Source organism: Carlito syrichta, unplaced genomic scaffold (genome assembly GCF_000164805.1).
Source record: "Carlito syrichta isolate Samal-C Ts95f unplaced genomic scaffold, Tarsius_syrichta-2.0.1 Scaffold305718, whole genome shotgun sequence".
Taxonomy (NCBI): domain Eukaryota; kingdom Metazoa; phylum Chordata; class Mammalia; order Primates; family Tarsiidae; genus Carlito; species Carlito syrichta.
This window is the reverse complement of record NW_007249814.1, coordinates 653,454-666,982: the sequence shown is the minus strand read 5'-3', so window position 1 is coordinate 666,982 and position 13,529 is coordinate 653,454. Positions and strand designations below refer to the sequence as shown.

General features: G+C 36.8%; 1 protein-coding gene across 5 annotated transcripts in view; it reads left to right on the top strand.

Moving 5' to 3' along the window:
* Nucleotides 1–13,529, top strand: part of KITLG (KIT ligand) — a 169,933-nt gene that overhangs the window by 83,023 nt on the left and 73,381 nt on the right. For 3 of the 5 annotated variants that reach the window (XM_021714706.1, XM_008062470.2, XM_008062472.2), the window contains 2 exons: nt 656–732; nt 8,615–10,081. In XM_021714706.1, the coding sequence (XP_021570381.1) occupies nt 656–695 (40 nt within the window). In that variant the 3' untranslated portion in view covers nt 696–732; nt 8,615–10,081. Of the gene's footprint in view, nt 1–655; nt 733–8,614; nt 10,082–13,529 lie in introns of those variants that run through there. The other 2 variants (XM_008062471.2, XM_021714705.1) reach the window with 1 other exon arrangement.

Here is a 13,529-nt window from a genome sequence, read left to right as displayed (position 1 = left end):
TCATAATTGTCCTTTATATTTTTATGATTTCCTGAATTGCTACCACAATTTTTCTCTTTAGCCTCTCTAAACTCAACCTTTGTCACATCCTACCTCAAACCCAGGCTCATGGTGTCACTTCTTATTCAGGTTTATTCAGTGATTTTTCTCTTGTGTATTTAACATTTTTCATATCACTCTGACTTTCAGAGTTCTTGACTTATTCAACATAGTCATTGTTTTCTCCAAAGTAAAATACCTAAATTGTTGTAAGATGCCTTTTAATTTGCTCTTACCCTCATGACGCTTTTACCTTACCCCATATTGTTCCAGAACTAATACTTTAATTTATAACTGGCTATAATTTTTATTTGGTATATTTCTTTCCCTCATAGCATGCTTGTATGTATCCATAAGCACAAATGAAATGCATATAAGCATATGTAGTATGTGTATATGCATAGAGAGAGGGAGAATTTCTTAAACTACTTGGGAAGACTACGTTGAGACACATAAAGTCTTCCCTAAAATAATACTCAAAACCATAAGCCTCTCACTCAGTTTTGCTATCTTCTGCTACTGTATTCACAGAAAAACTGCCTTTCACAATGCCCAGATCATGGTGTGCTTCAGAATCTCTGTCTAAATGCAAATAAGCATTTTTCTTGTTTTTCAGTATGTTGCAAGAAAAAGAGAGAGAGTTTCAAGAAGTATAATTGTGACTTGTATCAACACTGTTACTTTCGTACATTGGTAAGTTTTTAGAATTCAAGTTGAAATATTTATCAAAAACTATAGGGCATCTTAGGTGGCAAATTTAGAAACAGACTTCATTGATAAGTCTTCTATCAAGCACATGTCAGTGTGTTAACTGAAATTGCTTCACAATTGAATTGTGCATAACAAATTCATTGTGTCTTCTCAAGTTTTGAAAGGAAAGCAGTGTAGGTCCTGATTAGTAGATTCATTGAGTATGGGAAATATACAAAAAAATCAACAGTTGGATGATGACTTTTGAAGCCAGAAAATAAAATGGACTACAGGAACAGAGCACATTAGGACTAAAATAAATTTTACTTAGATGTGACTACCATAACATGACAGTGTCCCATGTGTTAGATACTGAAACAAGTAAAAAATTAAAAACTATTTCCATGTTATTTTAAGGAAAAGAAGAAAGGGTCAAAATATTTAACAACCAGGAAACTAGAATTGTCAAGATCAAGTGCCACCTGTCAAATGACTGTTAATAATTATGCCTCCTTACAGTCCAGAGCCCAGGACGCATTGAGTATATGTGCTGTGATTACGAGAGTCTGTGGTGGGATTGTGGGAAGGGGAGTAGACATGGCTAGAAGCTATTGGTGTTTGTTATTGCCATCCTGTCTACTTTCTCTGCTGCAGACGCCGTTGAGGGAACACCTAGGGTGGCATTACCTTGATCCAGCACTGATCTTGCTCTCCCTTCCTTTTGCTTCTGCTAACTGGCTATAAATTTTGATTTCACTCGTGGAATCCTGGGTACATCTACCACAGTGGTGCATGAAAGTTCCCTCCTTTTCCTAATGTCTCAGTTCTTCTGTGCATTCTCTCATTGTCGGGGAATTATTTGGTCTCCTTGCTTATGGCGAATGTGGTCTGAGTTTTTCCTTTTCCTTACAGGTCACTGTCCTTCCAACTTTCACTCCTGCCCCAAATTCAGAGATTTCTCTCCAGACTGACTCTTCCTCTGGGGAGCTGGGTCACAGAGTGTTTTGCCTCTCCTAGGAGCTCACTTTTGTAGTCATAGAACATCATTTTTCAACAACCCAGCATAAAATGATATAATAACAACTGTGTGGCATATTTGTCTAATACTTTAACCTTGTTATTCCACAGATTTCTTCACTTTTGCCTTTAATCTTGTCCTTGAACTTTTTTGTCCAAAGCATGAATAGCACCCTCTTTTTTCCATCCCCCATCCCAACTTCTCTTTAGGCTCATTCTTCCTTTCTATTAATATAAATGGATAGACTCTTCACTCCACCCTTTTTATATTCCCCAAGAAATATTCTCCAAGCTGAAATCACTGTTGCTCCTAGAAACTCATATCTCTGCCTTTCAACCCCAAGACAAACTTCACTTTTTTTTTTTTAACAGTCATTTCAGTTTCCTTAAGGCAGGCATCCACAAACCACACATTAGTTAATTGAGCCTTCAATGCTCAAGTAATGTCCTCCATTGGTTGGTTTTAGATTGCACTGGTTTGGGTATTGGTCTCTTTAATCATGTGGCATTTATCATGTGACATTTGAAGAGTGGATTAAGAGAGGGAAAACCCAGCCACTTATATAGGAAGAAGAAGGTGGCATTTTAAAGCAACCATAGTTAAACAACTTAGACATATATCTAGTCAGATAACATTCAAGGGCAGGAGATAGATCTGTCTGGTTCTTGATGTATCCCCAGCACCTTTTTGCCTGTGCGTTGTAGGCTTTGGATACACGTATGTTGGTTGAATGAAAGACTGAGTCAATGAATGAGCTCTCAGTGGATGTTTCACATCCATTTATGGCAAAGAAGATGACTCATTTGAAGTAGAGTTTATTTTTATCTTGTATGTTTGTGTTTAATTTGCTGTTTTGGATCAATGGGACAGCAAGATGTGCCTGCCAAGGGGAAATATACTCATATGGGAAATCTATTCACTTATTTTTCTTAACCTGTGAAATATTACTCATGTATAAAATGAATCACATTTATCAAGTTTAAGAAACCCAGAATTGTTCAGGAAAAAAAAATAAAACAACTTACTATACTTCCTGAGTTGTCAATATGAATGGATGGCGGACTGAATGAAGAAGTGACTAGTTATCCTTTATAGAGCATCTTACTCATTATCTCTGCAAAGCCTTCTCAAGACTCAGCTCAGTATTGCCACCTTCAAAAAGCTGACTTCCCAAATGAAAAAATAATCTCTACTTATGATTCTCTAATTACATTTCATATGACCCTTGATAGGACATCACAGTTACTTAAATAAACATTTTGCTACATTTTCAAAACCATAAGCTCTTAGTGGACAGGATTTGTTTCTGAATTTAATTTCAGAACCCCACCAAACTATATGACTTATACTTTGTACATATAAGTAATGAATAAATATTTGTTGAATAAATGAATGGAGAGATAAATGAATATCTTAAAGAATTGTAGTAATGTGAAAATAAAATTTATAGAGACAAAACCCTACATATATGTATGAATAAATAAGAATTTAGCTGGACATTGTGGCTCACACCTGTAATCTTAGCACTTTGGGAGGCAGAAGCAGGATGACTGTTTTAGCCCAGGAGTTCAAGATCAGCCTGGGAAACATAGTGAGAACTCATCACTACAATAAATAAAAAAAAAAGACTGGGTGCGGTGGCAAACACCTATAATCTCAGCCCTTTGGGAAGCCAAGATGGAGGATTACTTGAGCCCAGAAGTTCGAGACCATCCTAGCAAACATAGCAAGACCTCATTACTACAAAAAATCAAAACATTAGCTGGACATGGTGGCCTGCACCTGTAGTCCAAGCTACTCGGGAAGCTGAGATGGAAGGATTGCTTGAGCCCAAGAAACTGAGGCTGCAATGGGCCATGATCATGCCACTGTACTCCAGCCTGGGTGACAGAATGAGACCCTGACTCAAAAAATAAATATTAAAAAATTTGCCAGGTATGGTGGCACACATTTTGGGGGTGAATGCAGGAGGATCACTTAAGCACAGGAGGTGGAGGCTGCAGTGAGCCCTTGAACTCCAGCCACTGCACTCCAGCTTTAGCAACAGAATAAGGCCCTGACTTAAAAAGAAAATAATATTTAAATGATAAGGGAAAAAAATAGGAAAAGAAGGGGAAACAGTTAGCCCATCACCACAAATCTGCAAATCCCAAAATCAAAATGTGTATATATCATCTGTAATTGTTTATTGATTACCTATTATCTAGAGTAAAGCCTTATGCTTGACCCTGAACAAATAGAGATTCAAAACCCGCCAGGGAACTCTAAGTCTAGTTCTCAGGGATGTGTATAGTAGAGGGAAAGTCTTGGGAGAACAAACCATGATGTGGTGGAAGAGAAAAATCTTTGAAAAAATAAGAATAACTGTAGTAAAAAGTACCAAGATAAAAATGAAATATGAAGTTGTAGTTATACATTTTAAAAATAGATATAATTTGGATTATAATCATTTTCTTGGTTAGCAAGGAAGGGGGAAACACAGGGAATGACTCAGGCTTATGGCAAGGATTTCTCCCTGAAATGGAAGTTTCACCAATGAAAACAAATTAAATCAAGACAAATATTGGACCACCAAGATAGAGAACATGGAACGGTTAGTTCTCTGAAGGAACTAGCCTACATTTGGGCAGTGAAGAGAAGTAAGGAAGGTTTCATAGTTTAAATACAGGGAAAGAATGTGAAAGAAATGTAAAAGTTGCACCTTAAAAAAACAAAAACAAAAAAGGCACAGTAGCTCATGCCTTTCATTCCCACACTTTGGGAGGCAGAGGCAAGAGGATTGCCAGAGTCGAGGGATTTGAGACCAACTTGGCGGGACCTTGTCTCTACAATAAATAAAAAAATTAACCAGGCATTGTGGTGCCCACCTGTGGTTCCACTACTTGGAAGGCTGGGGTGGAAGGATCCCTGGGTCCAGGAGGTCTAGACTGCTGTCTCCATGAAGGTGCCACTGCACTCCAGCCTGGGTGACAGAGTAAGACTCCGACTCAAAAAAGAAAATGCCAGCGGGGCTCGGTGGCTCAGCCTGTAATCCCGCGCCTTTGGGAGGCTGAGGTGAGTGGATTGCCTGAGCCTACGGGTTCGAGACCCACCTGGGCAGCGAGACCTCATCTCTACAATAAATCAAAAAATCAGCCGGGTGTGGTAGCGCGCGCCTGTAATTCCGGCTACTTGGAAGGGTCGCCGGAGCCCAGCAGGTCGAGGCTGCGGTGGCCGGGAGCGGCCACTGCACTCCGGTCTGGGCAACAGAGTGAGACTCCAACTCAAAAAAGAAAAGAAAAGAAAATGCCATACTGAAGTTGTGTTTATTTGACATCACACATTCACACATGAGAACAGCTATGTGAAAAGTTAAAAATCTACTTAATCACTTAGCTGATGCCAAGTATCCATATGCGACCACCTACAAGAATTTTTCATGTATTGAGTTGTATATAGCAAAGATTAAGAAAATAAATAAAATGGAGATAAATTACATGAAAAGCTTTATCTATGTTAGTGTACTATGGGAAAATTTTACTCTATTCTTCCTACAAATATGATTCCAGCAAATTCTAGTGGGTTCATTGGTGGATACAAAGCTTAAAATAATTTAGCTGTGGCCAGGCACAGTGGTTCACACCTGTAATCCCAGCAATTTGGGGAAGCTGAGGCAGGAGGATGGCTTGAGGCTAAGAATTCAAGACAAGGTTGGTCAACATAGTAAAATTAAAAAAAAAAAAAGTATATATATATATATATATATATATATATATCCTAATTGTGTCCTCAAATTGCTTATGGCCTATAAAAGGAAATAAGGCATAGGCCTAATAACCAATATTAAACAATCAACTAAAAGCATACAAAATTTAAAAAGCAACAAAAAGGAGTTTACAGAGAAGGTGCAGTAAAAGATCAAAGTCAGAGCCACTGCAAATGGTTATACAAGACTCAACATAGCTCAAGATAATAGTGTGGAAGTTGTGAATGGTGTCTCTTAGAATCAGGCATGCCCACATACAGTTGCCTTATTTGAAGTGAGAGAAATCACTAGCAATAAGAGAAAGGCTTCTCTTTGTAAGTGATGAAGGTGGCATTTGTACTGAGCTGGCTCTTTACTGCAGATGGCTTAAACTCAGTCAAGAAGGCCCAAACTCTGTTCAAGGGTCAGGATGAAGAGTTGGACTCCAGTGGAAGTCACACATAAGGGTTAAAATGTGGAGAAGAAAGGGTGGTATCAGTTTGAAAAAGGGTTTGGATTCCAGGAACAGGGCTTAAACCTCATTAGGTTATATAACGAGCTATTGGGAGGTGGTGGGGGCCAGGGGGTGGTTGGGAAAGATGTGGTTGATAGAATGGAAACAGAGGTTTAGGGAAAGTAAACATGGGTTGCTGTGGCCAGAGGGATAGGAGCCATGAGCTAAAGGAAGGGAGTCCCTTGGGAGGTCAATCTTCCAATAGGATATGAGGGAATAACAGCTGAACCAAAGTTAGGATCAGGAAATAAGAAAGCATAGACCATTTTGGAGACACTGCAATAAAATAATCAACAAATCCTAGTTATGATGGGATATGAGGCTCGATATGGTGGGCAGGACTCAAGAATGATTTGAAGACTGTGGGACTTCCCAGATGGTGGTGTCATTGAACGAAAATGGAACATCAGGAGAAGGGTCTGTTGGTAAGTGTTGCTGGAACTGACGAGTGGCCAATTATGTTAGATTGGAACTTCAGAAAACAGTCAGGGCTGGAAATAATAGATTTGAAATTTCAGTCATCTACGAAGAATCTTAAGTGAGATCTTAAAAGACTGCTTAGTCACAGAGAAGGCCCAATCTGGTCAGTAGGAAATAGTATGGGTTTGTAGACACTCAGTTAGTGGTTTATTGACTTACCCCAGCATGGTGAATGTAGAAAGTAACACTCATTATAATTAGGCTTGTGGAGAGACTCATTAAGGAAACACAAACTGGAAGTTTCCTGTATATTTGAGTTAACAGAGAAGAAAATAGATCTTAGAATTGGAGTAAGGACAAGCTCAAGGCAGGCTTGAAAATTCAGGCCACAGGGTTTGAGAAGGATTGGTAACTAAATGGGAAGATTTATGATTCTTTACCAGTGGTTTTCCAAGAATTTCAGGAGCTTTTAGAGTTCTGTTTCTGAGCTTTCTTTCTGTAGACGGTTTGTAAAGCAGATCAGAGCTTAGCCTTGGGTTCCAGCCTTGGCTCTGTTTCTTAACTAGCTGTAGAATCCTGGATGAGTCAGCTTCATGTCTTCAACCCCTGGTTTTTTATATCTAATGAGATATAATAATTCTCTTCTTACTTCATGAGGTTGTTGCAAGAATCTGGAATATCGTTATTTAAAATGGTAGTTTTGTGGGGAAAACAGTTGTCAGTCTTCAAGTTCATTATCTTTGCTAAGTGACTGAGGGACAAAATAAAAAATAAATTTTCAATCTTGTTTCTCTACCTTTGATTCTCTACATTAAGCTTAGAATTGCAGCTATAGCTTTTTCAAAAACAATATTCTTTTGGTTTTTTTTAAAAATTCCCTTTTGCTTTTCTAACTATGCTTTATTTTTAAAATACATTCTATATATTTTGGATTTCTGAAGTTTTCTGTTAATGTCTCTTAATTTTTCTTTCTATATTTAATTCTGATTTCCTAAATACAAGTTCTCTAGTTCCAAGAGTTCTTTGTTTGATAAATTGTTACATAAGACAGTTTTTAATATATTACGTTTAGAGATACTGGAAAAAATACTGCAATTCTTATTACTCACACTATAGAATTCTGTAGATAATCTGTGTGATGATCTCAACACCTTTACACTAGTGATTTGTGATTCTGAGATTGATAAACAAGGACTAAAGTAGGGGAAGAGAGGCAGCAGGGAAGAAGAGAAATGCAAAACAGACACTTATTTGGGGTCTGTGACGAAGATAGAGTGATGATACTATCTGGGATTCAAAAAAAAAAGTGGAAAGTCGAAGCATCTAAAAGTTCTGTGGTTTCACACCACTACTGAAGAACTTAAACACAGTGTAGCACTCATGCTTCAACAAGTACAATAATACGCTGTGCTGAGGCCAAATGAACCTTCCCAGAGGCTTTGTCAGGATGCAGTGCCAGGATTTGTCTGTCTTTTCTTGGCTGGAAGTATTGAATGAAATTGTGCTGCTGCTGTTTTCCTCAGGTGGAAAAAGAGTTTGTTAGAACCTACCTAGACAGTCAGGATACTGGAACTGTTCTGCAGCCTTGTGATACTTTCTTGTTGGTGGCCTCTGACCAGCTTCTCCATTTGTCTCGGGTTCCTCTTTTCATGCTACTCCATCTGTCTCCATTTCTCCACTCTTTAGACATGGCCTTGTTCTCCAACCTTTCTCTCCTTACTACTGTCTACTACCTTTCATAGTCTTGCTAGAGAAATCCAAGGCTAAATAGTTTGATAACTTTCTTATCATAAGCAGATCATTGGTGGAATGTCTGGGGGAAATGAAAGCCACATTTATGCATTCTTGTGTTCAAAGAATATTTACTGAGCATTTACTATGTGCCAGGCACTGTTATAAGAGTGACGGGACAGAAATAAAGATAGGCAAGCTCCCTGCCCTTGTGAAGCTTATCTTTTAATGGGCGGAGATAGACAATAAACAATAAGTAGGATTATTTCAGATATTGTTGTGTTACCAGGGATATCACAGAAAATGACTGATCACTGCATATAAGAAAACATTTATCCAGTTCTTTTAAGCTATGTAAGTGAAGTATACATTGTAAATCTATCACTCATTCTGTGGTCATAGATGGTTTCAGCTATTGAGAATGAAATAAAAGGCAGAAAGCAGACACATCATAATCTCTCTTTTCTTTCCTTTCTAGGCTGGTAACAGTTCATGTTTGCTTCATAAATGAAGTAGCTTTAAACAAATTCATATTCTGTCTGGAGTGACAGACCGCCTCTTTATCTGTTCTTGCTACCCATGACTTTATATGGATGATTCAGAAATTGGAACAGAGTGTTTTACTGTGAAACTGGCACTGAATTAATCATCTATAAAGAAGAACTTGCATGGAGCAGGACTCTATTTTAGGGACCTGGGGGACTTGAGGTCTCATTTAGAACTTGCAGTTGATATTGGAAGAGAAAGCACGTGTCTTAGACTGCACGCACCATTTGCATGGCTCCAGAGACGTCTAAATGCTGAAAAACCACCTAGCTTTATTCTTCAGATACAATCTGCAGCCTGTATTTATCCTGGTCTCTGCAAGTAGATTTCAGGTTGGATAGTGGGGGTAATAATTTTTCTCAAAGGGATCTAATTAAAAAAAAAACAAACTCAGTAGCATCAACCACTGTGCGGCGTAGAAAGCAGTGGGAACTATGTGACTGGAGTGGGCAACATGTCACCTTTGTAATTGTTGGTTCGTGATATGGGTCTGATCTTGATCTCTTTCTGACTTAAACCATGCTCACCCATATCCCACTAGACAAATGGACATGGTTGCCTGGTTTTATCCATGGAGGGGAGCCAGTACTGAGTTACATTTGGCAGAGAGGAGACTTTCCAAACGAGTCAGTGCAGGAAGAAGCTATGAACACTGAACTGCAGAACAGTCTGCTGAGGAAGACATTTGGCACCCCTGGGAAAGTCCGCCTTTTTCCTTGACCCCTCTAGGGTGTATAAATCGTGTTTGCAAAATATATTATAACATGTTTATATTCTAAAACTATTACAGAACTATGTAAAGGGACTTAGGAGAAAATGCTGAATGTAAGTTGGTCCCATTTTCAATTTCCATCATGGAGAGAATAAATATAAATTATGATATTTAGTATCTAAGGTTAGAAAACCACACCCACATGCTAAGATGGGTGTTAAAAACTAGGTTACTTGGCTTTTACAAGAATGCAAGAAATCAGGAAACTTTAGTTATTTATAGTATAATCACCTGTTTAAAGGATCCATTTATTTAAAATCAGGCACTCTATATTCATTAAGGTTTATGAATTAAAAATAAAAAGAAAGCTTTATGTAGTTATGCATGTCAGTTTGCTATTTAAAATGTGTGACAGCATTTGTCATATTAAGAGTGAATTTGGCAGGAATCCCCAAGATGGTCACTGTGCTTTTAAACTAGAACTTGTAAGACATTATGTGAATATCCCTTGCCAATTTTTTTTAAGTCAAAGGAACATCTGACTAAAGTCAAAGAATAATTTCTTATTTTTCATTTCAATGAAGATTTTCTTAATATGTCATGAACATAAAGGAATGCAAAGTTTTCCATTCTAGCAATCTTTGTGATAACATTATTGCGATGTACGTTTTTAATGTGGCAATACCAAAGGGCATGAAAAATTAACTGCTAGCTTTCCTTTCATTTCAAAACTCCAAGAATTTATGATAAATGTTGGATTTTAGCTTATTTTCAAAGCTAATCCAAGTACAATTCCCAGTAAGTGGCCTTGCTCTTTTTTTAACCAAAGAGCCCAGGTGACTCCTACGTTCTTTCTTCTCTCACCTGCTGTGCTTCTTTTAACACCAGTCATTTCCCTAGGATACAACCCAGGTGCTTTGGGAAGCTGCATTAATATGTTCAGGCCCTCGGATACCTCATGGTACAATCAATTAGTAATAAAACCAGAGATCAGTTTAATTGCTGAAAGGTCTTGTCTCAGTGTGTGGCATTCATTGTTGTGAGGAAAATAGACATAGATTCATTTGAGTTATACGTGTAGGCTGTGTATAGATTGGAAAGATCGATACTTCACGATCTAATGGCTTGATTTATTTAACCAGTGGTGTCAATTTGTTTGGGCATATGAACATGCTGTTTAATGCACCTGAGAGTACAATAAATGTCCTTTTGTTTTCAAAGCTAGTAGCTGAGTTTTAACACTTGAGGACGTGGTCTTAGTCAATGGAGTTAAATAAACAAATTCAGCAAGTTCTGAAATCTGACATGATAGGGGAGGAGAGATGTGCCCTGCCTATCAAATGTGTTAGTTCATTGAAAGTTACATGGATTACCAATTTTTTTTTTTTTTTTTTGAGTTGAAGTCTCACTCTGTCGCCCAGACTGGAGTGTAGTGACCGCTTCCGGCCACTGCAGCCTCGACCTGCTGGGCTCCGGCGATCCTTCCTCCTTAGCCTTCCAAGGAGCTGGAACTACAGGCGCGCGCTACCATGCCTGGCTAATTTTTTGATTTATTTATTGTAGAGATGAGGTCTCGCCTGCCCAGGCGGGTCTCGAACCCGCGGGCTCAGGCAATCCACTCACCTCAGCCTCCCAAATGTGCGAGATTACAGGCTAAGCCACCGAGCCCAGCAGATTACCAATTTTTAAAACACTGAAGTTCAATAAAGTGCATAAACAGTAGAAAAACGCTCAACATTATTTTGGATGCTAGCTGCTAGGACATTAGCTGTGTCATATTTGCTTTGAGATAAAGTATATATCTTTGCATATTTTATCCCAGATGTGTTCTGAATAGCCTCTTCATAAATCATGGAAAACACACAGCTGAGATAGTAAACTATGATATCACCTTTTCAATCAGTGCCATGTCTCTGATAGTTCTCTCTTGTAATGATTCAAAATTGCCTTTTAAAATGGTCTCAGAAGTCTGTAGATTCTAAATTATACTGAAAGCTTTGCACCACTTTGTAGAAACAAAGTCTATAAAGAAACTGACTCTGTGATAAATGGTGCCTGTCAAGTGATATTGAAGTGTTCCTGAATATTGTGTTATAATCTAATGTCCTTACCACACTGCCACTTTTTAATGAGTCAGAGACCAATTTTTTTAATATGATAAAAGAACAAGTAATCTATCCTCTTAAAAAGGATTATGTATGTGAAAAATTAAAATTATGAAAATGTATGAGTTCATAATGAAGTATTTGCTTTTAGTAAGAATTAAATACATTTCACTGAGCATTAAAGTACTTTGGAGAAACTTTGTGGCACATTTTGGTATATTCAACTGAAGTCATAAATGAGTAGAAAAAATCCATTCAGAAACTATGGATTTTTAAAAATATTTTTCTGTAGCCAAGTTTTGGCTTCAAAATTTAATTCTAATATGGAGCTTTTAGTCATTCCATATCAATTTTTTAAAAAATGTATTCAAAAAGGCATTTTGGCATCATGCGATGGATGGTGCAAAAGATTGTCAGGAGCTTCTACTCTGTCATTAATAGATATGGTAAATCACCTCCCCTTTTTGGATCTCAATTTATTTATCTGTATGGTCACTCCTTAGGAGTGAGTCTCATGCTATATGACTGACAAAATAAAATAGAGCTGAAACTATCCCATACTAAATATTCAACTCTGGTCTTTGTGAATAAGCATCTTGACCATAAAAAGTCATTGCTGTTCTTGTTTCTAATGTAAATAGGGTCCATTAGTAAAAGTGAAATTCAGTCTCAAGTAGGGTGAATTGGATAACCATTTACAAAAGAGATTGCTTTATCTTTTGCTCAAATAAACGTTTTGGACCACCTCTGGAGAATGAAAACTCGTAGACAATTTAGTCATTATAGTCAGGATGAGATACTATATGTGTGTAACATTTGGAAATGCACCAAATTAAGCATTTAAATCTCATTTTATTGAAAGCTAAAGGCAGAAAATGTAAAATGTTCATAAAGTGTTTGAATGCCAAAAGATATTTTAGAATAAATTTATAAAGGGGTAATTCATAAATTACCTTTTAAAATTGGAAAGTGGGATAAGAGTTTTAAAGTAAGCCAGCTTATCTTTGAAACAATTTTATATTGAAACTTGCTTTAAACTGTAGCTATTCAGATCGCAATTCTAATTGGTTCATTTGTGAAGTTTGATAATAACAATTCATGGTGGTGTTATTTTCCATTAATTAATCTTGAAATGCCTTTGTAGAGATAAAATAATGGTACTTTCATTTCATAACAAGGTGTTGTTTTAGTAATAATCCATACAAAAGTGAATATTTTTGATCCTACAATGTTTTTTAAGCATTGTAAATTTCTCACTGCCATCTCCAATTACATCCTTACGATGTTTTTTTAACAATAAAATTTAAGATAATTGTTTAAACTAAAAACCACTGTGTTTTCAAATACTTGATTTCAGAGCTACAAGAGTCACTAAATATAATTTTCCAACCAAAAGATCCTATTCTCCTATTTCCTAAGGATTAATGTGTGATTTTAGTGTCCACTTGCCACTATTGTTTAAGTCAATGGACTTGAAAGGTATTCATTTAGATGGATGCACAGATATAACCCTAGTTCAGTCATCAATTGGAGTTTGCATATTGTAATGTAAATGTATGTCAACATGATTCTAAATAGTTTTATTATGACTGAAGTTTAATTAAATAAAAAAGGTTGTAAAATGTGATGTGTATGTGTATATACTGTATGTGTACTTTTTAAAATAGGTATATGTCCTGACCCTTTTTTATACAGGTTTGAATTTGAAATTACGTTATATATACATATACTTTATTGTTCTAAATAAAGAATTTTATGCACTCATAAATTTGCACTGTCATTTGATATCTTAAGGTTATCACACATGTTCACAACATAGTTGAGCATTAAGCTAAAATCAAATTTTTCTTGGAAACTTTTGTGATTAATCTAGATTTTGTTGAAATATATACAAAAGGAAATAAGTTATTTAAGTTCAATTAATATTGACCAAAGAAGATAAAGTTGAAGTAACATTTTAAGACATTTATAACTGAGGGAAAATACAGGAAAAGCATTATAATTTGCATAGTCACATTGAAGTGACTATT